This window comes from Malurus melanocephalus, unplaced genomic scaffold, assembly GCF_030028575.1.
Source record: "Malurus melanocephalus ecotype Western Australia unplaced genomic scaffold, MMel_1.1 scaffold_157, whole genome shotgun sequence".
In the NCBI taxonomy this organism is placed as follows: Eukaryota; Metazoa; Chordata; class Aves; order Passeriformes; family Maluridae; genus Malurus; species Malurus melanocephalus.
Genome location: NW_026623389.1, coordinates 1,267,715 through 1,295,047, shown reverse-complemented (window position 1 = coordinate 1,295,047; position 27,333 = coordinate 1,267,715). Strand labels below are relative to the sequence as shown.

The following is a 27,333-nucleotide window of genomic DNA, read 5'->3' as shown; positions in this document are numbered from 1 at the left end:
GCACTTTGGTTGCTTCAGGAGAAGGGGACTGCTTCAGGGAGTGCCCTCCTGCAGTCTGATTGCCTGATCATACAAAGGGGGCAACCTCTTGTGCTGACAGCTCCTTGAGGATAGACCACAGACACTTGAAATCCTGAAACTACCCTCACAGCTTTGCTTTCAGTGTTGTGGTAGCTGGAAATTATGAGAATCTGGCCAGCTCAATTTGTCTGTTCTGGGAAAGGTGGGAGTCTCAATGTTTGCAGTCCCTCCACCTGCTCAGCCTCCTTATGCTGGTAGAAGCAACAACATGTATGCTGATWAATGATACTACTGATCAATCCAAACCAATGCATCAGAGGCATCCTGACCAAATTACAACAAAACCATGTAYGCCAGTACTGAATCAGCCCAAAGAGCCTGCCTTGCAGTTAAACATGCATATTGTCCTCTGTAATGGCAGGGCCATATTCCAGGCTGCAGGAAATTATCCCAAATGTTATTCCTGCTACCAGAGTGCTACCATTGCACCTAGGCATGCCAGGCAGTTGTGGATCTGCTCCTTTTCTCCTCAAGCTGCTGGGCTGTGCCGTGCCATTAGCCCATGTAGCAGGGAGGAGGCAGCTGTAGGAGCAGCAGAATGCAAAAATAAAGCTTTCTGCAGCCTGAAGGGTTTGCCTTCCTCCCCCATCTTCAAGGTTCCCCCATCTTCCTCCCCCATCTGCTCCCGTAGTCACTAAAGACAGATATACCAACTCATACCAACCCACAACAAACCCACACAGGCAGAGCTGCGAGGCTCTCACCAGGAAGCTGACTTACCCTAAACCTCTCTACTCTTTCTCGTCACACTGCCTCTGGGTTTGCTGTCACTGCTGCCTCCAAATGAGCTAGACTCAGTTGCCAGGACTACTTTGGCCTATATGCGCAGGGGTCTCTGGTTACCTTTAGAGCTTTTGGATTTTTTTTTTGKCCTCTCAATAATATAATTGTTCTAATCTGCTAAAAAAGAAGTTTATCTGGAAAAGCCAAGGTCACAGAACACTACTCTTCTTTTTTTTTCCCCGTCTCATCTAGGATAGCTGACTTCTGTCACGTTTATTTTCAACAGCCGCTTTCAGCTTCCTGCCTCTGGTGAGTTAATCGCATTTTCTTTTTTTTCTTCCTAGAAATCTTGATGTGAGCTGATATTTTGAATCAAATTCAATATATTTTGGTTTACTTTTGTTAATTACTTTTATTAATAAGTTTGTGAAACTCGTTCATGTAATCAGTTTTACTTTTCATGCCATCTGTTAAACTCGCAGTATTGTGATATACAATTAAACACTGGTCTAGGTCTTGCATTTTCTGGATTTTCATTTGTTCCAGAGTTTTTTTTCACTTCAGCCTAAAAAGATCTTATATGAAGTAGAGAGAGGGGTGTGATGGGCTGTGCCATGCCAGTTTCTTCTATGTTATGTGATATAAAAATAACAAAAAAATGAGAATTACTCTCAAAATGGTGGATCTGAATCTGATTCTCTTTTCTGTTGTGTGAACTATGAACCCAGGAGTGACACACATRTGTAAATCTGCAACACTTCAAGGGATGGTCTTCTTCCTCATTTATGAAGTACATCATGCTTATGAGAAAACTGTTCTGCTTCATCTTAAATATTCCCAAGCAAATTTAGGTGAAGATTTTATTGTGAGAATTTGAGAGATGTGTTCTTAGGACTGGAGTGAGATTCAAAATATTTTTAATTTGCCAACATATCTCTTGCTGGCTCTGGCGCCCGCAGCTGCCTGGCCCTGCTGGGTCTAACAAGTGCCTGTGCCACCTTCTGACATGGAAGATTGGMATCTAAATGGCCATGTCTGTAACTCTTCGCATTCAGCTCATTCCCATGGCTTCTCTGCTTTCTGAGACATCTGTGGCAGTGCTGATGGTATGGGGTCCCCTTAGAGAGCAGTATGTGTGTGCGTGCATGTGTGCACATCTGTGCACACTCATTTCCAGATTCTGCTCACAACACTTGCAGCTTGTGATGTGGCAATGGGATGGTCTTGACTGGTCACGAGATATATTTAATCTGAATGGTGAATGAGGATAGAGTACTCTGTGGCTGCAACCATCTCTCTGAGACAGGTCCCTGCAAAAAATCAGAATGTGAATTTAAGATTTTCTGACTTCTGCTTTCAGCTGTGTTTCCACCTGTGGATGGGGCAGGAGTGGAGCTGTGGCATCTGGCAGAGGTTAGCTTTAATGTGGGATTTATCCTGAAGAAGATAYTTGCAGAAGAAAAAGGTAGGATGAGATAAGTTAACAAGCTTATCTCTCAGCAAATTTTGGTGTCTATTGCTGTTGGAATAAGGTGGGATTGTGCTTTATATTGTGCTGCTTTGTATTTCATATTTTCAACCCCACCATTTTGATCGGTGTGTGGTGTGTTTGCGATTTTCCAGTAGGAAGTACCGTATGTGTATACTCAAYTTTAGAATGGGCTTTAACGTAACTTTTCAGAGAGAGGTCTGAAAATCGATCAGACAAATGAAGCCAAATCTACCAGAGAAAGTGGGTACAGACTTTGTGTGAATACCACATTTGAGATTTGGGTAGTAACTGCAGGGTCCAAAAGCCACATGTACACTTGCTTCCTGCTAAATTGAGATAGTACACCTTGGTGAGGCATGATACCAAGTTTTATATTCTCTAGATTAGGTGCTGCAAGCCAGGAAAAATTGTAGTTTTTTAGTTACAGAGAATTGGTGTTGTTACAAGTAATCTGTACTTACTAAGTTCCATAGTGAATAATTAAATGTTAAAAAGGGTTTGATTTTTGTGTATAGCAAGACACAAATTCATAGGCCATCAGCAAGGTAACATGGCTGTAAAGTACTCTCATTTAATCCCATTTTAAGGTAATTTTACTGTGCCAAAGCAGTGTGAAATCATCTTACAGCAGAAGAGCATCATGCCACAAAATTGAGAGACTGATGCTAAGCTGAAGTCGCATTGCTAATAACAGCTCTAGTGCCAGTGATATTAGGGAGGTAATTGCTTGTACAGTGAGGGGCAAGCCATATAAATGCTCAAAGATGTAAGTGGGTGATCTGCAGCACACCCAGAGCACACAGGAAATGAGCAGCCACTGTGCGGTCTCACAGGCTGCGCCCGTTTTGTAGAGCAGCGGGTCTGCACCAGCAGAAGCTCCCAGGGACCTTTCCTCAGTGACGCTTTCTGATAATCAGCCAGAAGAATATCCAGCCAGGGAGATGAAATTCTGCTGTTTCTCCTCTTGCTTTTACTGTTCTAGATGTATAGCAGCAGGTGGGTTAGGTACTTTAATGTTAAAGATTTTCTGAAAATTAGCTCTTTACTCCCTCTTTTCTTTATGAGATGTTGGTGCTGTGATTCTATAATTTTCACTAAGAAACAGTAGAATGTTACTGAATGCACCATTCAAGTGATTAATTTGATTGACATTGGCCATAAAATGAAAAATGGCAGGTTTTTCTATAGTGCTTTTGATTATTGTTTGAAAAGAGATAAAAGCAGTAACAGCAAAACTTGCCTTTTCCAAAGTCTTGATGTAACATTTCAGACATCACACCACACAGCTTAACATCATTCCCAAATTAGCTTCTCACTTTTTGGCGAGTGGTGTGTGGTTTTATTAAATCTGCTGTTTTCCAATGTTTCCATGCTATGACATAGCTTACAGCTGAAAAATATTTTGAGATAACCCCAGCATTGCAATTAAGAAAGGAAGTTGGCTGCAGCTGTCTCAAGCCCGCTGTTAAAGCATTATGGTCTTTAAATACTAGACTGGATCACACAAACACAACAAAGCCATATAACAACAAAATTTGTGGGCTGTAGCCTACCATTAGCTCTTCTCCACAAAACTAAGTAGAGTTTCATAAGTGCTTAGCAGAATTTAGTTGTCATTCAATTTTTATGTCAATGAACTGGAAAACCTTCCCAATCTACCAGAAGGATCAGTGTACAGTGAAGGGGAGGCTTCTGGAACCTGCAAAACCTCTGTAAGGTACTAGTGAGCATGAGTACTGGAAACCATGGCTACAAAACCTTGGTGTATCAGGTTTAATCTGAGTAGCTGGCAAAGTGTCAGGGAGCAATAGTCCCATCAGTCACTTTCTGCTGGAGGCTGTGCTGGAAGATCACTGACACTGCTGGCAGGGTAGCTGAAGGATAGCTGGGAACACGGTCTGAGCACTTACTGCATACATGTATTCCTCACAGAGCAGGCACAGGAGTGGTTTGTGCCCAGCCTTGTTTGTGGCCATGCCCTATTTACTGCAGACCTTTTATTGTTCCCCCTCTGCACAATTCCCTGCTGCTGCATCTGCACTGTRTTTTTGCACGAGGAATTGCATTTGACCTTTGGTTACAGAAGCCAAGGAGAAGCGTAAATTCCTAAGGGATGAGGATGGGGCTGAACTTGGAGTGCTTCTCTTTACCTGACAAAATGTACGAACCTGCTGGAAACCACACGATGATTCTGCTATGGTTTGGGAATTTTCCTKATGGGAGCCATGGTGACCTGTCAAATAGGAAAGACCCAGCATGTGCTGGAAAAGAGCAAACACCCCTCCTGGCAGAAGCTGGCACAGTGGGCTGTGGTTACATAGCGTGTATGATGCCACTTCTCGCACACGAGTGTGAGCGTGGAGTACCAGTAACTGACACTTGCCAGCTTGAGGTTTGTGTAACCATCTGGTGATACCACTTTTTCCTCATGAGTGACAGTGAGGTACTTTTGAAGGTTAGACTGATTTATGTCAAAATATAGCTATAACTGTATCTCCTACTATAAAAGTGTGAGACCAAGACCCCTGGGTTGTCTCCTGTGCCATGGTCATTGAAAGAGTATCAAGCCTCTCAAACCTGCAAGAGAACTGTTCTTACTGTCAATGATAGGCATGCCAGTGGACACACAGTCTTCAGCTTGCCTTTCTTTTTCCTTTAAATGACTGTACTTAAAAACTGGTAAAGACTTAAGAGTTCGAAGTTACTGAGCTACTGATATACTCAATTATCTATTAATTAATCTCTCTATTAATTATCTATGTAATTATCTGTGAGCCTGTGTTTTTCTCACTGTAAAAATATATTATGAAACAGCTGTTGTAAAAACCCTTCATGTAGTTTTTTAGTTTCCATCCATTTAAAAGCAAGTTTTTAAATTCACATCTCTTTCAGTGGAATCTTAATTCTGGATGAAAAGCTGTTGGATAAAATATCTCTGAGTTTGAATCAAGTCCACTGGGATTCAAAAATAAAGCAATTGTTCTCATAATGTTCAAACATCTCTCTCCTAAAATATCTCTCTTTTCATATGTGTGATAGTTTTCATTCAAAATATGTAAAAATCAAGAAAATTAAGGACAACTTTCTATGTTTCCCACTGAAGAACTTTTTGCCTTAAGATTTACCATAGCGTGGGGATTTGCATGATCTGTAAACCAACTGAAAGCTAAGTAGCTATAAATGTATGAAATGACTTCTGAAAATATTCAGCTGAAGAATGAGTGAGAAAGATTTATATATTACTTTTGGTTGCAGCATCTTTTCTCCTAACCTATTCCATATAACCCACTGCTCTCTGCAGTATTCTGTGTTTTTTATATAAAAGAGATCAAGGTTGTAATGGAACCCGAGAAAAGTAAAGGAAAATGGGCACTAAAATATATATTYTGCTCTGGCATATGGTTGGTGTAAGATATAAATCAATAGAAAATCTGAGCTACCAGGTATAACTTGTGCTAATTTCACAAAAAAAAACCCCAAAAAACAAACAAACAAAAAAAACAAACAAAAAAACCCCATATTCCTTTGAAATTAAGCTTTAATCATGACTATGCATGGAACGGAGGCAGTTTGATGAAAGCAAGTATGCATGCCCATTTATTTTATCTGATTTAATCTGTTACAGTTAAGGAATTCTAGAGAGGCTGCATGGTGAGAAAAAAAAATCCTGCTTGTAGTGCAGATATGTATTTTCTCTTATTTTATCCTTGTGCTGGATATAGTGCATAAATACTGAGTCATGGCACAGATTGTGGAAGGCAACTCCTTTTTTAATTTATAAAACAAATCAAAAAGATAAAAATCATAAATCAACAAATGCAGGACAAGTTACAATAAATGCATGTTTTGTGGAAGACAACTCCTTTYTAATTTATAAAACAAATCAAAAGGATAAAGACTTTAAATCAACAAATGCAAGACAAGTTATGATATTTACATGTTTTGTATCGCACCTATTTGAAAAGTAACAGAAATTATTTCTAAGCAAGCTCTTCAGATTTTTAACATTTTCATGTACATGCRTGCACACAAAATTTAAGAATTATATTAAAGATGGCAGTTTTCCACTGTGTAAAATCTAGACTATGATTTTAAACACTCTAATATATACAGAGTCGAGAAAAAGGTTTTTGTTGGTGGCAGTCCTAAGGGGAAAAAGCTGAAATTATCCGGGAGTTTGTGTGTCATAAAATAAATAACCAACTGAATTGTTGTTGCTTCCTTTTCTAGTTCTGCTCATTAAYTTCCAAAGGTTAACATTCGTCACAATGAAATGAGCAGTGACATGCAGTAAATGTGAGTTCTTCCTAAATTAAAACTAAATCAGTATGTTTTAGCAAGAGGTCATTACTGTGAATTGTTTGATCAACTGAAATATCATTATACTACTCAAAACCTTGTGCATCCAACACATTTTATTCTTATCACAAAATACACAAAAATAATCTTCCGTGAAACATTGGCTAGTTCTATTGTAACATTTTCATCCTCCACCTTTACCTCCCACTGACACCAAAYCTGTGCAAATAAATAACCTAATGAACATGGAGAACCTCCTTCTCCTCCTGCTGATATTAGAGGGATAAGATCTAGACTAGAGAATCTCTTTATTTTGTGATAGGCATTTTATAAAACCAGAGCAAAGTTAAACCTGAAGAGATTTATGAATGTAACATTGGGCATCTTGCAAGGGAGTCATTGAGGAAAATGGATAAATGGTAGGGTGATTCTTTTAAGACGTTTTAATATTGAGGAGTGTGTTATATCACCTGTATCATTCATATTAGCTTTTAGCTATACTGTTACTATTGATTACTTCGTAGTGTTTAAGGGAGTCAGTCAAGAAGATCAAGTATTGTGCAAACAAGATAGAAGAGTGCAGTCSTACCCCAGGTTAGAGCCAAAACACAGAAGTCACCCCTCTCCCCTGCAGTGGGCTTGGCACAGGCTCTGAAAGAGAGGAAGCCCCTTTGCCTGCAAATACAAGTGTGTATAAGGAGTTGAGAGTTTGTTTTAACAATTTACCACGTTACACATCTGTGCAATTTAATATAAATCCATGCATCTCCTTAACAAAAAAATTATTGTATCATATTGTAAAGATGTGTCTGATACACAACAGAAATGTAATAGTTTACAATGGGTRACTGTGTAATTTTATATGTAAAACTCTATCCATTATATACCTAAGTTATTGCAAATCCCTATTTAGTACAGCAGTAATCTCTGCTCATGTGCATACAAATACACATGGGTAGCTGTATGCAGACCACGGTAATTTCAAAAATGCATCCATTTGATGTAAAGTATGTTTTCAAATGATAGCTAAATATCTTGCSCACAATATGTTGTTTCCTACAGCAATCTGTGGCAATGTTTTTTGCAATGAATGAATACCAATGTGTCCATATATATATGCATATGAACATACACTCATGCATGTACATATGAATATAGATTTTTTTGTACATGGATATATTGATTCATTATTGAAATAGTTACATTTTAAGTATACACTAAYTTATTTTAAATATGTTTGTGTGTATATATATATATGTGCATATACACTTCTATGCATCCAGTCTAGCAAATAATACATCATTCTCTGAGAAGTTACAAATGCTTRTTTAAAACTAAGAAATATGAGTTGTGTATGAAAGAGAAATGGATAGTTTATGATGATTATGCCTGTGTTGGCAGTTGATAAAAAAACACCCAAGGAGAAATAGGGATAGGGTTAGGCTCTCTGGAAAGAAAACACAATCATTGTTGAAGGTTGTAAATAAAAGAGGACTTCAACAGCCAAAGAGTATTTCAACACCCAAAAAATTCAGGGAGATTYTGAAGAGTTAAATCTTTTWAAAAAACCCCACAAAAATAAATTATAAATTTCATTTTGTTTTGTCTTAAACTTCAAGAAATTTGAATTGTGTTAAAAGGGGATGTGGCATGAAAAATCTGAAGTGGTTTGAGCCCAAAGCTGCAAACGTTTCCACATGTCAATAATTCTGCACACACAGTAGTCTGCTTGAAGTCACTTGCTTAAATATAATGTATTTTATACTATCAAGGCTTCAGTTTGGCTGCAATGCAGTTAGACTTGCTGAGAATTTGCTTTTGACCTGTAAGTCATTCTGGTAGAATGACTATTCATAGGTATGTGTGATAACACCAYGGTCAGCATACAGCACTTTATCCATGTTCATCTGCAAGTACATCTGTATCCCCATCTGGACCCAAAAGTAGTTCTATGTGTAGTTATATGTACATATGTATATGTACATGTGTGTGTACAAAAACAGTGACTAGGAGGGAAGGCAGATGCACAGATGGTTGATAAATTTTTGTGCTCGAACGTACACACGTGTGACATTTGCACACCAGCTGCTCCATGTATKGCTGCATCTGTAGTGAAACTCCAAAATTTCTTCTCTGCTTAAGAGCAGAGAAGAAAAATTAGCACAGAGAAGGGTGGGAAAGAGAGATAACATATCCAGTGTCTTGCAGAAAGAAAACGCTAGGCTGACCTAACTTCAGGCATGATATGCCGCTCCATTTCTTGTGACTTTGAGAATATCGGATCAGACTGAGAATGGTTTATAAGCTGGTCCTCTGTGAAGGAATTACTTTCCTTTACTCCTTTATCCAAGTTTTAACTTGCAACATTTATACTGGAAATGGATCCCTTTTGAAGATGCCTGTAGTGCCAAGAATGCCACATAGTCCRCAATTTACCATATCACACCATAAACACGTGCAGAAAATCTACTTCAGACTAATGGCTTGAATCTTTGAGTACTTAGCACTGCCAGATCTCACTGAGTTCTATTTAGTGATTTAGGATCTTGGATCAGTACATAAGAGTATTTTTGTTAATTTTTGTAGTGGTTCTAATAATTTATCCTCATGTGTAATTTGTAAGTAGCTGAATCAAAGTGTGATTAGTTACAGCAAGAGGGTTCTTGAAAATAAATATTTATTTTGTCTAACTGGATAATTAAAATGAGAGGTAAATAGTTTTTCTCAGTGATTATAGTAAATTGAATAGATCTTTAGACATGTTGTTATCCATTGCTTATATATGTATTATTATAAGTACTAAAGCAATGAAATAGAATTTTAAAATTTAAGGTATCTCATTAAACAGTTTCATATGTATGTGCAGTGTATAAGCATGTATGTAAATATGTACATTTTGTCATACAATAAGCTTTCATCCTTTTACTAGGACTTTACATCTCATTTAATCTTGTAAAAAACATYGGTTTGTGTTTGTTGTTTTATATCAAGATTTCATATTCTCAGTATGAGGGAATTTTGTTTAAATCTCATAACTTGAGTTTCCTTGCTGATAATAAAGTTGACAGGATTACTGAATATTTGATCACAAATCCTTCAATTGCCAAAGAAATTGAGGTGTTTTCAAGTGTCTTGATCCAGAAGTGATTTTTGCAAAGGCTTCTGAGAAACTGGTTCTCTGTTTTCCCAAAATTTCATAAATTAGAAATTAAACCCAAAATTTARTTTTGTATTTTTTTCAAAGCAAAGCACTGAAATTTGGAAACAGGAACAGGATTTCAGTTTTGTGAATAAGGGAGTCAAAGAAAAAATTACCAGTTTTTATGTCTGAAAGTTTTTTTTTTTATTTGGAAGGAGATTGTTTTTGAGATGACAAGACATCTTGGCTTTGAAAATAGGGGTTCATTGCATGTTGCTTGCTTTCCTAACTTTAGGAAGCTGTTGCAGAGATGATAGCACTTAAGGATAAAATATCCATATAAAAGGTCTCATCCAAGCTTCTAAGCATCCTTTCAGTTCTTTGAAATATAAAAACACATTGAAAGATAATCTGGCAATTAATTCATTGGTACTATAAATGTATCAGACAGCTGAAGCATTCTGCCAACGAGTAACCTGCCATCTTACTCTTGGGCCAGAGTATAGAGATGGCCTCTGTAGTAGCYGGCTTGGGAAGTGAATGAGTTGAAGTGAATGAGGTTTTTTTGGTGGAGTAGTTTGAGGAAAAGATGCAGCACCTTGCAAAGGTACAGTCTGTGAGCCAGTTCTCCTTCATGGCAGTGGTACCACTACTGAAATACTGGCATTCTCTGAATGGGAGGCTGATTAGCATGAGAGGACTATAGATCAAAATTATTTCAAAAGGAGTTAAAAAAMCAGGAGGCAGCTAATGTACATATCAGAGAATCAGAATCAGCTTAATGAATACATGATGGTGCAGGAAGGGGCCATTTGCTTGCAGACCAGCAGCAGTCTCCAGACAGACTGCAGCTGACGGATTAGTTTTCAGCAGACCTGTGCTGTAGAAGCAGTCTGGAGGTTTGCATCTGAATTGAGCAAATACTTCTCATCCACAGAGTTGAAAACAAGGTAGTGTGACCTTGACAGCCTGGTGATCTAGCAAAGCATCCAAGCTGGAACCACAACAGCCACGGTTTCTGTGTCACAGGGGCTGCTTCTTCTGGGTGCTGTCACTAACCAGGCAACAACATCTCTGCCCTGTCTTGATTCCTGCCAGCCTTCCTCCTCCTCCTCCCTCTCCTTCTGCTTGCAGGAGTTGTTCYCAAGCTGTCTGTGCCCTGCAGAGCCTACTGTGCCCATGGAGGTGAGGGTGTAAAGCTGCACACTGTTCTGGTCAGTGAGGGTAGTCTTCATGCCTCCTTTCTCTCCTTGAAAGCCTCTGACGAAGGAATGCAAGGAGAGTTCTTACATATCTGTGGTGCAATTGGAAGGAACAGTGGCTACAATCCACACACTGGAGAAGAATTATAGGCACTGTTTTGTAGACTCCACCTCTGTCTGAAGTGGGATTTACAACAGTAGAGTAGGTAGGCAAAGACAATATGTACCTTCAGGCATTGCACAGCAAGTGGAAGTCTCTCGAGTGGTTTTCAACTTTTCTATTAGTAGAAATATTTTTATTTCCTTGCGATGTCAGGTCTCTTCAAGAAGCAGTATACACAGTGCTCAAGCTGACAAATTAGCCTGCTGTTATCCTGGTATCAACAGGAACTCCACTGAGTTGGGGTTAGGAGTGGATAACACAATAATAGTTAGCGTGTTAGCTGTTTTAACTTTCTGAAGCATTTTATGACTGCCTGATCTAAAAAGCCAGTTGTTTGCCTGCATGGTTTTCTTATACATGAGCTAATTATACTCAAATTCCAGCTTACCTGAGGGTGCACTATCAATATCTGTTTTGAAATTAGAAGTTCCTAACTGTTTTTATTTTCTCCTATCATAAAATGCTATCCATCCCCTGGAGATGTTTAGCCATAACAAGTCATGCTCACAATGATCTTTGAATAGATGCCAGAGATATTCTTGGCATAAATGAAAATCCCATTTGGTAAACTTACTCTTTTTGATACAGCAGTCCTGCTTCCCTTTGTTGGTAGAGCTCTTTCAACAAATACCAGATTTGTTTTTCATGGGATGCATATTCACTTGAATCCTCTGCTTGCAAAGATCTTGGTGCTACTGTGTTCCACCTGCCATCCCATCACATTGCGGGTTGGTGACCCCACTCATCTTCTCCATATCATATTCAGCCATGATCAAGTGTGAGGCAATTTACTTTCATGAGATTGCTGAGGTGCAGCTGAGACACTGCCAGAGAGCGACTTCAGTGTGGCTTCTTGTGCTCACATCGTCAGTGAAGTCCGAGGTCTCTGTAACCATACACTAGTGCCAGGATTCTGTCCAAAGACAGAGAGAACAAAACCTGAAGTTTAATAAAGGTCACTATTCAGAATGACCAGACAAGAATAATACACAGGTTCTTATACCTAATTATTTTATAAAAGGTCTTACCTTATTATTCAAATAATGCCTTCTATTGTTATGAGTGATGAAATCATAAACAAAAAAAAAACCTAAAATAAGATACAGGTTTGTATCTTGAATTTCAGATACAAAATGAACTTAATAAATTGGTAAATTTTTGAAAATCAAATTGTTGGAGGAAAAAAAAAAATCCCTCAGCAGTTAGACTCTATCTCTGATCTTAATCAGCATGTTTTCTGCAGTCTTGTAATGGGTGTAGCACACTGTACAGCTGGACCAAGACAGAATTATGAGAGAAAGGGTCCAAAACTTTTCAAAATGYTTATAAAACTGGTTGTATAGTGAGGCACAGAAGTACCCGGTACTGTCCTGCTCTTTAAGGGGCACTGTATTTTAATCAAGTTTTCCATCCATTGTGGTGAGTGGGCATAAATATTTTTATACTCTAATACTGCTCTTGCCCTGAGACTGCAAAAAGGAACAGCTRTGTGCCTAATTAAAGATAATACTTMAATATGCACATGTGTAGTCCTGATTATATATGGAATTGTTGTGAACAAATRCAAGATCAGGGCCACTGAGGACAATTTGCCCACATGACCAGAGTATTGACCCTTTTATATACCAGGGTTTTTTTTTGTTATTCATTGATGGATTGTAGAACAATATCATTTGCTTTGAAAACAACTCTGCACTGTCACAATGGAATATTTCAGCTTTTGTTATTGTCTGTCAACTAGCCATATTCATAAGTCCTTAATATCTCTCTTTCAGTCTTTAATAATTTATATACTTTCTTTCAAAGCCAGTATAATTGGACCTGATAATTAACAAGTTGAGTGCCAGAATAATCCTTCTATCTGTCTTTCTGTTTTGGTATTTATGAAATTGCAAAAGTCATGCTTTGGACATCCTTATTTTTCCCCACATTCCAATATGCACAAAATAATGAGTGTGAAGGCACTAAGGACTTCTTGCTCTAAAGAAGGGTTTGTTCTGAAAAGGAGACTTGGTACATGGAAATTTTCTCCTGAGAGTATGCAGCTTTTTCTGAATATTACACTACTGTCGTGTGGTGAATTGTTTTTCAACTGTATTGCTGACCCAGTTTTGAAGTAGAATAGTCTGAAGGAGAGATTATGATTCATATAAGTAATTGAAATGTTTATCCTACATATGCTATTTGAATTTTTCATAGGTGTATTTTGTAAATGCCTTGTTTAACTCCCTTGAGAGCTTGTTTGGAGAACAGAGAAGGCGTGAGAATGAAGTGAAACTYAATGAATCTTTAAAAGCAAATTTTCAGCTGCTGCTGCCACCCAAACTTAATTTACGGAGCAGCTTGTTTCCCGGCAGCCAGGAATGCCGTGAAGCAGCCTCAGCCTCCGTCGCACTTCCTAGAAGCGAGCGGCGACGGTGAGAGCGCGGTGTCGCTGCCAGGCCAGGAAGCTCCGTCTGTTGCAATGACTCCCCTGGGTTCCGTAACTCAAATACGCAAAGGGACAGCCCCGCAGGCTTGGGGCCACCTCTATAAAGCAACGTGCTCCTTCCACACATCTTCCTTCAGCCGGGCCATCTTCTGGTGACATGCAGGTGTGCCAGCAGCACAAGAGGAGGTAGGGCACGGCCTCACTACAAAATGAAAGCAGGGCCAAGAGCAGTTGTCAGTGCCTGTAAAGTGTTCTCTTTCAGTTCATTTACCAGTTTTCCTTTGTTTTTTTCCCTTTGTGGAATAAGCCAAAGTTTGGAGTGTACTGGAAATAGGAGTGGAGGGTGGAGGTGTTAGGATACTGAAAGTGGAGAGCATTACAGTAAAATGCCATATGTGCCCTTTTGTGGCCGTCCTTCATTTCTGTGCAAATAACCTTCAGCTGTGATGTCTCTCTACATATATGAAGGAAAGAGAAATATATTATTTATGTAACATACACGACATTTTGAAATTATGCAGCGATACTTCTTAAAATTACATTTGTTCATCAGAACTAATTTGTCTTCAGTTTTGCCGTTAGTAGTTTTYGGAGCATCTTGTGTGTCACCCTGTGTGAGCAGTGAATCTTGCACACAGCTAGTGGGGAAGAAACAAATGCTTTCAAAATAGGAAAACTTGACTGAATGCTGGCAGGAGCTCAAAAGCAATCACATACTCTGAAGATTACTCTTAGTTCAGTTTTACAGGAGACTACATGCCAGGACCATTATATCGCCTTCAAATTAAACTGTTTGACTGGAGCAAGCAAGTGATAGTGGGGCTTTCTTTGGCTTGTGCTTCTTGATTGKTAAAAGCAATTTGTAAAAAAAAAAAAGTTAAACTTTTTTATTTTTGCTGTGAATCCATCATTGCTTTTGAAAATTGTTTGGGTTCATGTGACTTGAGATTCACACTTTTAAGTCTKTGCTTCCTCATTGTCGCAAGTGGCTCTGTGATACTGTTCCATATTGAATTGTTTAAATAGTCAAATTGGTTATTAAAGAGCTCCTTTTTCTCTTCACTTCCTCTAGAGAGCATGGTACATTTTCAASGGAATCTGAACTGATCATTTAAGGATTCAGGATCCTGTCAGTCTTGGTGAAATTCAGAGGCAAGGAATGTCTCATTTGCAGCATATTAATAGCAGTTATACCAAAGTTAAATTATTTTTTTTTAGTCTCTAGACAATTGAAGGAAAATATAGTTGGTGTCAGTGGAAAATGGCAATGGTGATAGGACTGTAAGCCCCTCTGGAGCATCTGGAATGTTATTTATGTGAATGGCTTTGCACACACAGCTGGCTGGGAGGAAATGGCAAAGTTCATCATCCTCAGTAAGGGGTGCTTGACATGGCTGTCCAAAGATGTATCCAGGCATCTTTATGAGAAATGGTTTGTTCTCTGTGGGTTATAAATGTTACATTTTATTTTTACTCTTCCAGAAACATCATTTGACTCACTGAAGATATAAAACCAGCAGAGCCATGTGGGAGAAAAGGGGATTTTAGTCTCAAGTGACAGAATCAAGTCACAAGACGAGATTTGGATGGTTTCTCACTAAATGGAAGTTATATAGAAGACCTCTAATACCATTTCATTTCTCCATCCCACTCCTGCTGCACAGAGACTGTGCTCTTGGCCTTGGACGTTAATAAAATGCTGGATTCAGTCAAGTGTGTCCTGGTGGGAGACTCTGCGGTTGGGAAAACATCTCTATTGGTACGTTTCACCTCTGAGACTTTTCCAGATGACTACAGACCCACCGTATATGAAAATACTGGCGTGGATGTCTTCATGGATGGTACACAGATTAGCTTAGGTCTTTGGGACACATCTGGAAGTGATGCATTTAAAGGCATTCGTCCCCTTTCTTACCAACAGGCAGATGTGGTATTAATGTGCTACTCGGTAGCAAACCACAATTCCTTTTTGAACCTGAGGAACAAATGGATCAGTGAGATCCGCAGCCATTTGCCCCGCATCCCYGTTTTGGTGGTGGCCACTCAGACTGACCAGCGTGACATGGGTCCCTACCAGTCCTCCTGTATCAGCCCCATAGATGGAAAGCGGCTGGCCCAGGATGTGCGAGCCAAAGGCTATTTGGAGTGCTCTGCCCTCAGCAACAGGGGGGTGCAGCAGGTGTTTGAATATGCTGTGCGGACAGCGGTCAATCAAGCCAAAAGGCAGAAYAGGCGGAAGCTCTTCTCCATTAATGAGTGCAAGATCTTCTGAGGACTGTCAAAAATGGTTTTGCTCACGTTTGTTCTATTTTCTCACAAAGATACTGCAGCAGMGAAAATGGGAGATGAATCAAAGGAGGGCTCCTGTCAGGACCACAGTGCAGGTGCCTCTTTATCTGATCCTCTCCCCTCCAAAACACATGGGTGCTATCATGAAAAACGAAAGGTGCATATCCTTATTCAGAAACCTGTGTTTGGACTTTGCTAGCCTGGACTGGAGCAGGCCTAGCTTGGAGATCTGCAGATAATAGCTGTACTGATTTTATTTTTATTTCTGTCAATGTTCCTCAGTTGTTGGTTTGTCTGCATCTGCATTTATTTAATGACCCACTTCTTCCTGGATCAACCCCCACCTCTGTCCATGTGGATTTTTTTTTTACTTAAGAACTTAGCATATAATACCCGACCACTGTGTTTTTTAACCAGAGAAACCAATTGTCCTATCCATGTAACAAGTGGCCTGCAGGCAAGCCTAGCCCTTCTTAGACATGCCTGAGTCATTGCGTAACAGTCATCAGTATGTCCAGCGTAGGAATGATCAAAATCTTGTGACATTTGACAGTTGTCCTGCAGTTTTGTGAGATTTGTTACCTTAGTAGTGTTCCTCAGCAATGTGGTCAAAGATTGTAAGCGAATCTGATTCTTCCTAGACTTCACTGAGTTACAACCTCACAAGGGCATGCAGGCAGGGTTGGTTTAGACATATAGCTGGGGTGGAAGGGATGAATCTCTGCAACCATTACCTCTGGAGTCCCTGCTGTAATTTTGGAGGCAAAAGATTTCACTCTCCAGGGATGGAAGGTATGAGCACTTAAATTCTCATGTATTTTTAGTACATTTCTTTTTGAAGCAGTGGTTTTAGTGAAACTAGTCACCTAGTTAAAGACTGAGTACACAGCAAGGTTGAATGGGCATCTTTAGAATGGCTAAATTAATTTTTTTTGACTTTGCATACTAAGTGTAACTGCCTAGGTTGTATCCAAGTAAGACTGAAACAGGCTTAACATCCTGGGGAGCCTGTCAAATCTAAGAATCAAATCCTGATGCACAYTCTGGGGCCAAGTTACCCTCAACACACAATGCGGTACATTCCTCATGAGTTGTGGCAGTTCCCTCTTCCTCAGGTTATCTGTCCCCTCTGTCCTGCACCCTGTCTCACATCTTGCAGATCTGTCTCATCGCAAGGGAATTTCTTAGTGCAGCAAGATTTTGTTTTTCCGTTTCCTTGCCCTTCAGCTAGCTCAGAAGTGACCTTTGAGGGGCTTATAGCAGGGTGCCATTAAAGATGGCACATAGCACAGGATTGTCTTACATGTGATGTTGGTGAGCAAGTGTTTGCATTGTGGGCACCTTGAATACCATTGGGGCACAGAACACCTGGTGTGATTGTCTCACCAGCTCCTAGACTGCTGAATATTTACTGCTTATCCGCCTGACTGTAAGGGAGGCTTCTGATCATAAAAATATCCTGGTCTCGTGAGGTTTTTATATCAGCCTGAAATCTTTACAAACTTCAGTACCTGAGCACACAAGACACCTATCTTTCCTGAACTCTTTGCTTTCTTATTTCTCTTTCTCAAGTGTTGATTTGTCCCCGAAACACTAAAACTGGTGTAAAAGAATATGAATGGCATTGTACTTGTGTTGAGTTAAGCAAATGATCAGAGATTTGGGGCCCTCAATTAAAAAGCTTTTGGCTTTTGGGAGAAATAYGCTTCTACATGTCAATTCTTGCAATGCATCTCCACTGAAAGTCTTGGATTTTGTAACCCTAATTCAAAAGTAGCCATTGTTACTGTTTGAACATTAAAAAGTGCATGCAAAATGTTGTGTTATGAATTTTCAAATCTGTTACAATTRGGGACTGCCTTGTTATGTTTCCCACTCCATAAATGGATTTAATACCTGGTTTCAGCTATTTTTTAGACATATTTTTTCCAGAATGCTCTATTTAATGGTCTTTTTTTTTTAATCCCAGTGGGTTAAAGTCTGTTTACAACAGTTCMTGCTTCTGTTTTTATGTGCTGAAGAACAGTAATTGCCAGGCAAGAATGCTGTGTTGTGGTATCTGCCACGAAGTGCCACATTCAGGCACCAGAAGGCTACAAAGAATTGTTGTCACAGACAAAGCCAGATAAAGATGTGCTCCAGAATCACACTGTAACTGAAAATCTCATCTCATCTGTATTAGCTTCACGAAGCTTGTTATGGTGTATCCCAAAACTAAGAATTTGATGTCTGCTGCAATTCAGTGAAGCCAGCTGGATGGGCTTCCTTGAGATGCCTGAGCTGACGATACAGGACACAAGTGAAATTTAGGGATGGGTTGACATACTCTTGATTTTGCGTTCTAGAGCCAGTCTAAGGTGTGAGCCAGAAAGTTTTTAAAATCAGATTGAAAAGAATATAAAGTAATAGGTATTTTGATTTGGTGCTCTGTGAAAAAGACTGTTTRAATTTTCACAGCCTGGTTATTTTTAGACTCTGAAAGTTAAAAGGCACTTTTCACTGGGAACAAACTGAAGCACATATATTTTAGTGTCTGTAATCGTGCACTTTTCACTGAGCTGTAGAACTGATGTGCTCAAACAGTGCGGCAACCCCAATACAGAAGTTGAAATCCTGGTACACCAGAACTCAGCTGAAGATWTGGCCAAATGGCTTTTTGGGGTTTGCAGCTTGCATGACTGCAGCCCTGTTGTCTGTGAGGAGAGCAATGATGGACTGCGGAAGTTGACCGTGAAACATTTCCAGGCTGGTTTTGCTTGTGTTTACTTGGGTAACAGAGTCCCTGGGTAGTGTTTAGAGGTTGAAGTCTGGCTCTGGAATTTAAAATAGATCAAAATCACACATGTGAAATTTCAACTTCTTTCGCTCTGAAAAACAGCAGAGCAGGAAAAATGTGCAGCCTTGCCTCAGTTGGGTCAAGCTTTCAGCTGAGGGAAGAGATCTAGCCCAAATATTCTCCTTCTGTCTTCTCAAACTGATCCCTTTCAGTTTGTTATTCTGTTGCTAATCTTATTTTTGCTTGCTATTAAAATAGGTTAAAAGTTTTTTTTTTTAAAAAAGGATTATTATAAACACAGATTTCCCAGACTTTTAAACTTACTTGATATGCAGCATACAGTATAAATATTTTCTAAAAATAAATTGTAAAAATATGTTTCAAATCATCACATTTGCCCCTCCCCCTGATTTTCATAGGAAAATTATTCAAGCTTGCTAGATATAATTGATACTGTTTTGCCTGATATTTGCAATTAACAGTTTGCAAATTTTTGAGCAATTTTTGTGGGTACTCTGTGATTGCTAAAGTCTATGAACACATACTAGCTGATGATTGTGTTAATAAAGAAAATGTATTTAAGGGACCCTATATGTGGCACCATTATGAAAGAAATCATCAGAGGGATCAGACATGAAGGAAAAAGAAATGTCAGCACTCTGACATCTCAGCCTTTCTTGTATTACTATGGCATTTAAGTGAATACTGCTATTAGAATAATTTCTGATAAATGGGGCATGTCTTTTTAGCTCTGTCTCCTAGTGCTTTGGTTATACACAGCTCCGGTTAATAYAGAAGGAATAAAAGGCTTCATTTCAGAACATCAGAATGCTTATCTGCTCTTGCCTTTGCAAGCAAGCTAACTACCTTAACTTAATTAAAAGTCAGTTCAGGCTCTGAAACAAGCCACATATGACCACAATTGGGTTAGCCCTTGCTCTGAAATGACAGTAAAGAATTTTTTTCTCTGGATGTGAAGAAATGTATGTTATGTCTGACATTTCCTTCACAGCGATAAGAGCAAAACATCCTGACGAGTTATCAGTGTGTACCTATCCTAGCTAACCTGTGTGTCCTTCACCTTGTGCTCTGAGCAGTCCGCTGTTGAAAAAGAAATTCTGGAAGAGAACCACTTTTTTGTGTGTATCTAGGTGTTTTACACTGTATAGCTGCTTAACTACAGTCGTGGTGGCCTTTTCACTGGTCTGGACCTCTCACTCCATCACGGTGTGACACTGCTGCTGCTGTGTGTCAGCGGGCTCTGTGTCACTCATGAGGCAGAAGAGCCATCTCCGTGAAGCTGCCCTGTGTTTTCAGTAGGACAGAAGAGATGCTTTTTGGGACTCCTCTTACCTGCATCACAGGCAATTGCCCTACTCTGCAAACAGAGCTGGCCCTGCCTCAGTCAGACTTCTGTTGTGTGCAGTAACATTTATTTTGTGTGCCATTTCTAAAATTAATGTCAGTGTCCAAGTCATTGCCGAGGCCTGTTTTCTGCAGCCACTGTTGTAGTGCTGGCTGGGCTCTAGCTGCTGCATTTTGGAGGGGAGAGAAGGGGTGAAGGGTCTAGAAGCACAGAGCTAAACCCTGTGACACATCCCTTCCTGAGCGTGGGGAGCTGGCCTCCAGCCTTGCACGAACTGCGAGTCAGCTACTAGCAAACAAAATACTACTTATTGTTTTATAATACTGCCTTAAGTAATATTATAAAATCTTAAATATTATAAYAGTGCCTTTCTGGCTGCGAAGTGAATGAGTGACATGTCTGTTTCAGGTCTTTCACAGCYGCCCCACACAAGGCTGGCAGCAGGGTTTCTGTTTGTTTCTCTGTCCCTGGTGTGATTCATGCCGGGGCGGAGCAGCAGGGCATGGGCCCGTGTGTGCTGGTGGTTGTTTCTGTCTCTGGAAAAGAGGAAGGAAGCGGCGATTGGTATCTGCGCTTGGTGTGTGGTGCTCAGTCGCCCGCGTCCGCAGTGTTTCTGAGAAGTCTCCAGTGGGCACCGGCTCCCACAGGCATGCCAGCAGCTCCGGACCATGCCTCCGAGGATGCAAGCTCATCTGGGACAACTCTCAAGCCAAGACCTGGCATCTCCCCTCACCCCCTTGGCTGCCTTCCCAAAATACTCCATTGCTGTTCAACAGAAGGGTGAGACTTTCAAAAGAGATGGYTTTGCTTTGAAAACCAGGATCCCTTGCAAATGTCAGCTGCCCAGGATGTGGCTGTATCTGCTAGCTGTCTGCTAGCCACAGGCAGGGCTGTGGTGGCCGAACCTGCACAGCCAGTCTCAGGGTGTGAGGGAACAGACCTAAGGCTGATACTCCTCAGCTTGGCAGATGAATTAAGCAGAAGCAACTTGACGGAGATGTGTCTTATATGCCAAACCTCTTGTAACGCATAAGCACTTCTGAATTTTCTCTTTAACTCAGTTTTTTTTTAATATATAAATTGCTAAGTGTCTTTCTGGCTATTACCTTACCACTTGCATTTTTCTGTCACTGTGATGCCAGATCTGCTGCTTAAAGGCCAGCGAAGCAGTGATCAACACAGCATGCATCTGAGGAAGCATTAAAGGTCACAGGATTCCACAAGAGACTAATTAGAACTTCTTAAGAATTTTGCACATTAAAACGTTTATATATATCTTAAATTATTATTTTGTATGTGGAATTAGTGCTGGTATCTGATCTATCATAGAATTATTGACCAACTAAGCCAGAGCTGCAGCCTTTTCTCACAATTGGGGTGTTGGCTTAGACAATGAACTTTGCTGTTGAGTACTCCCCCCTTGCAGAGCTTGGCCAAAGCTCAGTCAAGTCAGTGGGGAGCTTTTAGGTTTAACTGTGTTCTGGGCCAAGCCTGTGTAAGCCTTCACAAATAATGGTTAGATACCCAACTCAAAACTGGCTGGGGGTGTGACCGGCCAGTTTAGGATCAGCTTGACTCAACTGAATTCACTTTTCCTGAGCCTGCTCCTTGTGGCTGTCTGGTGGATGGCAGGAGGATGAACTGTAAGTATGAAATGCTACTACACAGACTCACTGGGTGTCCCTGGCACCATTCTGCAGCTGGGAGATACTGGGCAAGCCAMAGTTCCAGTGGCCCCCTACATGAGATGGACACATGGCAGTGACCTTTCTTTAAAGTACTTTCAGATCAGTCATGAAAGATCTTGGTGCTGGTGGGTTGTTTTGGATTTGTCAGGTCTGTCAGATGTTCCTGCTGACAGGTTTGGTCTGTAGAATTTGTTCTGAATGGATCTGTAACACATGATATGGGACCAGTGCTTTCAGCATTTCAATTCRCTGAAGCCACAGGTAAGCATAAGGGACAGAAAGAAATGGGACAATATATAACAAAGAATTAATTGCTTGACTACTTTAACAGCTTTTAATTAACACAATGCCCTTTTTAATTTTACAGACTATCAGTAGGGGATGAGCTGGCATCTCATTCATCAGCAATATGCTTAGAAATCATATACCTGAGGAAGTTCTGCTGAATGCTGGGAAGGTAAAGTAGAGAGATGGTGCCTCCATGGTTATTCTTATCCCTCTTTCTGGAGCATGATCTTACATTCCCTGTAGTGACTGGACTCTGGGCTGGATTAATGTCAGTGTATGCAACAGGAACATGCTTACAACCCTTTGTGATGGTAAAGATTCATTTTCTGCTGAGGAAGTAGTCAAGGGTACTCATGTAGAGTCTCAGGCTCACATACTGCAGGTGCAGTACAACATACAACTTAAGGAGAATAATACAGGGAGAGGAGCATCTGACTCTGCTCCACATCTTCCACAACTTTCCACCTGTCTGCCAAGAAAACGGATGCACTGCCCTTGATTTAGAGCATTCTCAAGTTTTTGGCTCCCTATTGTGCAGAGWTACATCTTTGTTATTTTTCCTTGAATATCCAGAAAATGTGGCATCTTTACCAAAGATATTTCCCTCTTACATAGCTGACAGAAACAGGGAAGAGCTTTTGGCTCCCACTACACATATGTCACAAATTAACTTTCAGTTAACAGATGAAAGAAATCCCATGAGTCTTGCCTAAAAAAAAATTTGCAGCTTCCCAATCATATGATAGATATGAAGAATAGATAGTTCTGGTGCAGGTGATCTTTGCAATAGGTGACAGGCAATGCTGGTGGAGTTAAATCTTTGTGAAACTGCACAGAAGAGACTGGAGAAATATCACTGCATTGCATATTAAATACATGAGTGATATAGCTTTAAGCTGAAAGCGCAAATAGCATGTGTACAGCATTTGCTATACAAATAGCAAAAGAGATGAGTTTTGGGAAGATCCAAGGCAGAAGGGTTTGGTTAACTGGGTTAAAAGACTAAGTCCTGATTGTGATCTGGGGAAAATCACTCAGGGATGCTTTTGAATAATCTAGAATTAAAAGGCCATTCACTAAGCATAGAAGCTTAGATGTGTGCAGGGTAGTGCTCTGGTATGGAGCATATGCCAGAAGAATCAAAACAATGGGAAAAGTGAAAGCTGAGGCAGGGCAGCATGAAAAAAACCTGAAAAAAGTCTGCTGAGCTGCATGTACTATCCCAAACATGAGAAGGTATGAGAGTGCCAGGCATGATGAGCAAAATATAGAAGCAGCAGTGAACCACATCATGTCATTGGAGTCTGCAAGGATCGAGAGAAGACACCTGGCATGTGAAGGCAAAAGCCTGGAGCTCAGAGGTGCTCTTCATAAGAGCAGTGAACAAAGCTGCAGCAGGAGATGGGCCGAGTCAGCATGAATGTGAATGGAAATTACATTCATTTCTGTACAGTGCAGAGGTACGTAAACAACTGTAGTGCTAAAGTAACCCCTGAAAAAAATCCCTGAGCTGTGGAAAAAAAAAAAAGGTTATGCTAGGACCTCTGAGGATTTGCAGGTGCATAAGAAGATAGAGAAATTATCCAGTCAAAGACTGGACCCAGGGGGTTCCAGAGCTSCTAGTGCTCTGTGAAGGTGATGCTGTGATTTTCTGGTGGGAAATGTGGACAGTGAGACTCTGAAGCACAAACCCATGCAGGTGTTGCCCTGGCAGACACAGGTTACAGAGAAATGAGCCCAGAGAGAAGGAGGTGATGAATCAGCTATTTTGCTGGAAAGGTCTCCCAGAAGCTGCAGACTGAGAAAGCCAAACTACAACCAGAACAAAATACAGGAACTCTTTCAATATCCAGGGTGGCAGCAATGGGTCCACAAGGCCCTGTGGACATCCCAGGAGCTGTGGCAGGACTGTGTCTGACAGCAAAAGTGAGTCTAACACCATTCCCTGGCTTGGCTGGCCTGAGGATGAGGAGTGTAGAATACAGGCCTTTGAGAGACATCCGTAGCCTATGTGGGCAGGGGCTAAAGCTACTAGTCCCTGAAGCAGGAAGCTTGTGTCCCTATTGATATGGCACTAAGAGATGAGTTCACCTCAATAACAGATCCCACTTTGACCTGGTTTTAACAGGGTGCAATGGGCTTTGGGACTGTTCTGCAAGACACTGAGTGTGGCTGGAACACCAGAATTGTCAAGAGAAGCTTGCCAGCATAACACAGCAATTACAATAAAAGGTGGAAAAAAAACCTGAAGTAAAATAATGACAAGTTCATTGTGTGCCTCCAGTGAGTGCAAAGCTTTACATGAYAGCTAGCAGCGGTGAGGAACTTTGTATCCCTGCAAGCATCTTTTAATTTGGTGCTTCCATTGGGATGTGAGAGAAGGAGCCACAGCTGGATCAGGCAGTGATCATGGTGGACTGAAGTCTGCCCCTCCTTGACCTCACAGATATTGTGCAGGACAGAGGGAAGACAGGAGACAGGGTCAGAATCCAGCAGGGTCAGACTCAAGTCTGCAAAAAGAGATTTTCTGTCACTACTTCTTATTCACTGCCCRTGTAACTGAAGGGATCTGGAAACAGCTTCAAAACATGAGCTAGGTGGACGAGATTGTCACTTTTGGAGGGTAGTGCAAAAACTCCATGTTTCTCTGTGAATTGAGGATCCAGGCACAGGGCTGGTGCCAGACCAATCTGTACTCAACTAAGAGGCAGTAGATGTGGAAAGTAGAGTTGTCATGTGCCTCATCACACCAACTGGAGGTGTAAAACATCCATCGCGTTGGACAGTGTAGCCATGTTTCTGCTTCTCGGTGAGAAACAGAGCTGGGCCAAGGGAGCCAGCCTGGAGGACCATGCTTCCCATTGACCATGCCAAATGCTTGGAGAGCAAAATTCCCTTGTGAAATCCTCAGCTACTGAAGATTGTTTGGGACAATACCTACTGGAYTGAAATGTTTCCTGCTGATGTGGTGACCACATTATTTGGTTTGAACTCATTAGCACACAATGTCAAAAGAGCAATATGCCTTTCTGCTTGCTCCCTGTCTGGCCAGTTTAGCACAGCAGATTCCCATCTATTTCAGTCCAGAGGCCTCCACTGTTGATCTTCCATCAAGTGCAGTACAACCCTTGGAAAAACATTTTCCCTTCAGAGGCTGAAACCATGTTTGAAGTAGACCATTGAGAAGCAGGTCTGCATCTTTTGCCTCCAGTGTGCTCCAGGTCAATGAGAAAGCTCCCTCTTGATGTAGCAAATGTTGATCAAATAGCAAATCCAATTTAATCTGTCAGAAGTGCTGCTTGGATGTAGAAGGTAACTCTCTTAAGACAAATATAAACTCAGACATTTCTACAGTRCGAAGAGGGTTAGGGTCACAGAATGAAAAATATAATCAAGCTGAAGGACAGAGATGACCCAGTCTGTGGAAACTGACACAAGCTGGATTTTGTGATCACTTCACCAGGCCCTTTGTAGGAAAATGCAAATGATGCTGGTGGTGTAATAGAAATCCAGTCATGTACCTATGCTTCAGGCAGCTCAAGTCTGAGTCAATCCCTGAATGGTGCACAGATTTAGCATCAAGGGGCACAAAATGAAGCCCAAAGTAAATGGTACAAACAGGAATAACATTTTTTTTCTTTCACAGAAGTGTCCAGCAGTTTGTTTAGCAAACTGTTATTACAGAGCCACAAACCTACACTGAATTTAAAATTCACAGAGAGCTTGCACTTATTGCAAGGAATAATTTACAGTTTTGAGGTATATATGGTATGGCTAAGGGGAACTTAGTTCAAACAAATGTTGAATAAGCTTACTGGGATRGACTGCACACCTGCAGGTGGGAACATCTCAAGGGCAGTTAGGTTCAGAGCTGTGCCAGACCACTTTATCAAAAAGTAGTGACAAACCATAACAGCAGCAGTGGTGGAGGCTCTAACAATGAGAGGAATGTAAGGATGTGGTTTGCTCTCACGAAGGACTTCAAAGAAGGTAGGAGGGGAAGGAGGGGAGAGAGGTGGGCTGCTGTAAGCAGAATGGTAGGAGCGAAAGCGTAGCGAAAGGAAATAGCTGAGGCTGTAAGAAGTGAAAAAAGCTACTGAGAACTGAAGAAAGCAGAGGAGAGACCATGGGGCTGAAGGGATCTTTTCTCAGCTCTGCACTCCTGTTTTCAAAAGTTGTTCATGGTAYGGTTTGCATCACAAGAAGGTGTTTGGACAATTTATTCTGATATTCCTACTAGCAGAAGACCAATGTGATATCCCAATGTGATATCTTAATGTGATATCCCAACTAGGAATTTATTGGAAACAAATGATGGAATGATCTGCATTTGCTGGTCAAATTGAAGGACTTTCCAGTGATGTCAGTCTCTGCCATGCAGGAGAGTGTAGAATGGCATCTAAGGCCACCCCCATCCCAGTACTCTCAGGCAGTTAAAGGCAAGTTTAATATGCTCCCTTAAAAAAGCAAATTTGCTCTGTACCTGCACTGCAGCAGGCAGAGATCTCATGCATGGCCCTGTGCTCACCTTCCCACCTGCACCTCTCCCAGACCTTGTCTAGAGCTCACGGTATGTGTTCCTTGGCTCAGGGGACTGTGGCACAGGGGATGGARAAGCTTCCTCTTGGCCTGTGCAGCTCTGCCCAGGGCCAGGAGCTTGGATGGGTTCCCACTAGAAGAAGTCTGAGCTCAAGAGCATGTGGGATGACTGTTTTGGTGGTGCTGGGTTTGGAGGGCAGTGGAGAGAGGACACAAGAACAACTGTGAATGCCCTGGCATGTGGGGAGATACCTGACCTACGACAGCCAGTGACACCAAGTGGTAGCAGCCAGGGTGCAGTTGTGTTTGTGGGAGTGAAATTGCTGATATTTTCCTTGGTGCTTTGGAGCCTGTGTATTTAATACAAACATTATGGAATGTAGGGATATATGGAACATATGGAACATGGGGAAATCCAAGGCTTAGTGGCCCTGGGTTGCTAAAGAAAAGATTTCCAAGATACAACCTCACCCAAAGCAAGTTYTGTGTGATTTAAAAGCTTTTCCATCTGCTGGGACTGGAGCTATGGGTTTGCTGCCTGGGTCTGCCGAGGAGCAGCCTGCCAAGCATACAACAATCTCCTTTACCATTTCAGTGTCTGGGGTAAGAATCACCTTGTACCTCAGATAAAGTGACCCAGAAAGCAAGCCTTCAGAGAATGTGCTGTGGGACTGGCACTCTCCTATGAAGTCCTGCAGATGTTACAGTGACCCCGTGGCTCATAGTGCCATGTGGTCCCCTTAGAATATGAGCTCTACATACCGATGGGTTTTGGCAGGGTTTGTTTTTGGCTCATTACTCCGAGCACAGCTTAGAGCAAAGCTTCTGGCACAACAGGTGGTATTTCAACGTGTTTC

General features: G+C 41.0%; 1 protein-coding gene across 2 annotated transcripts; it reads left to right on the top strand.

Moving 5' to 3' along the window:
* Positions 1–1,012: 1,012 nt before the first annotated feature.
* RHOH (ras homolog family member H) lies at positions 1,013–17,719 on the top strand. 2 transcript variants are annotated; one of them, XM_057371783.1, is made up of 3 exons: positions 1,013–1,113; positions 2,165–2,269; positions 15,013–17,719. In XM_057371783.1, the coding sequence occupies exon 3, from the start codon at positions 15,227–15,229 to the stop codon at positions 15,800–15,802; it is 576 nt and encodes a 191-aa protein (XP_057227766.1). In that variant the 5' UTR covers positions 1,013–1,113; positions 2,165–2,269; positions 15,013–15,226; the 3' UTR covers positions 15,803–17,719. The 2 variants fall into 2 exon arrangements, with proteins under 2 accessions (XP_057227766.1, XP_057227767.1); XM_057371784.1 differs by lacking the exons at positions 1,013–1,113; positions 2,165–2,269 and adding an exon at positions 13,522–13,716.
* Positions 17,720–27,333: the final 9,614 nt, after the last annotated feature.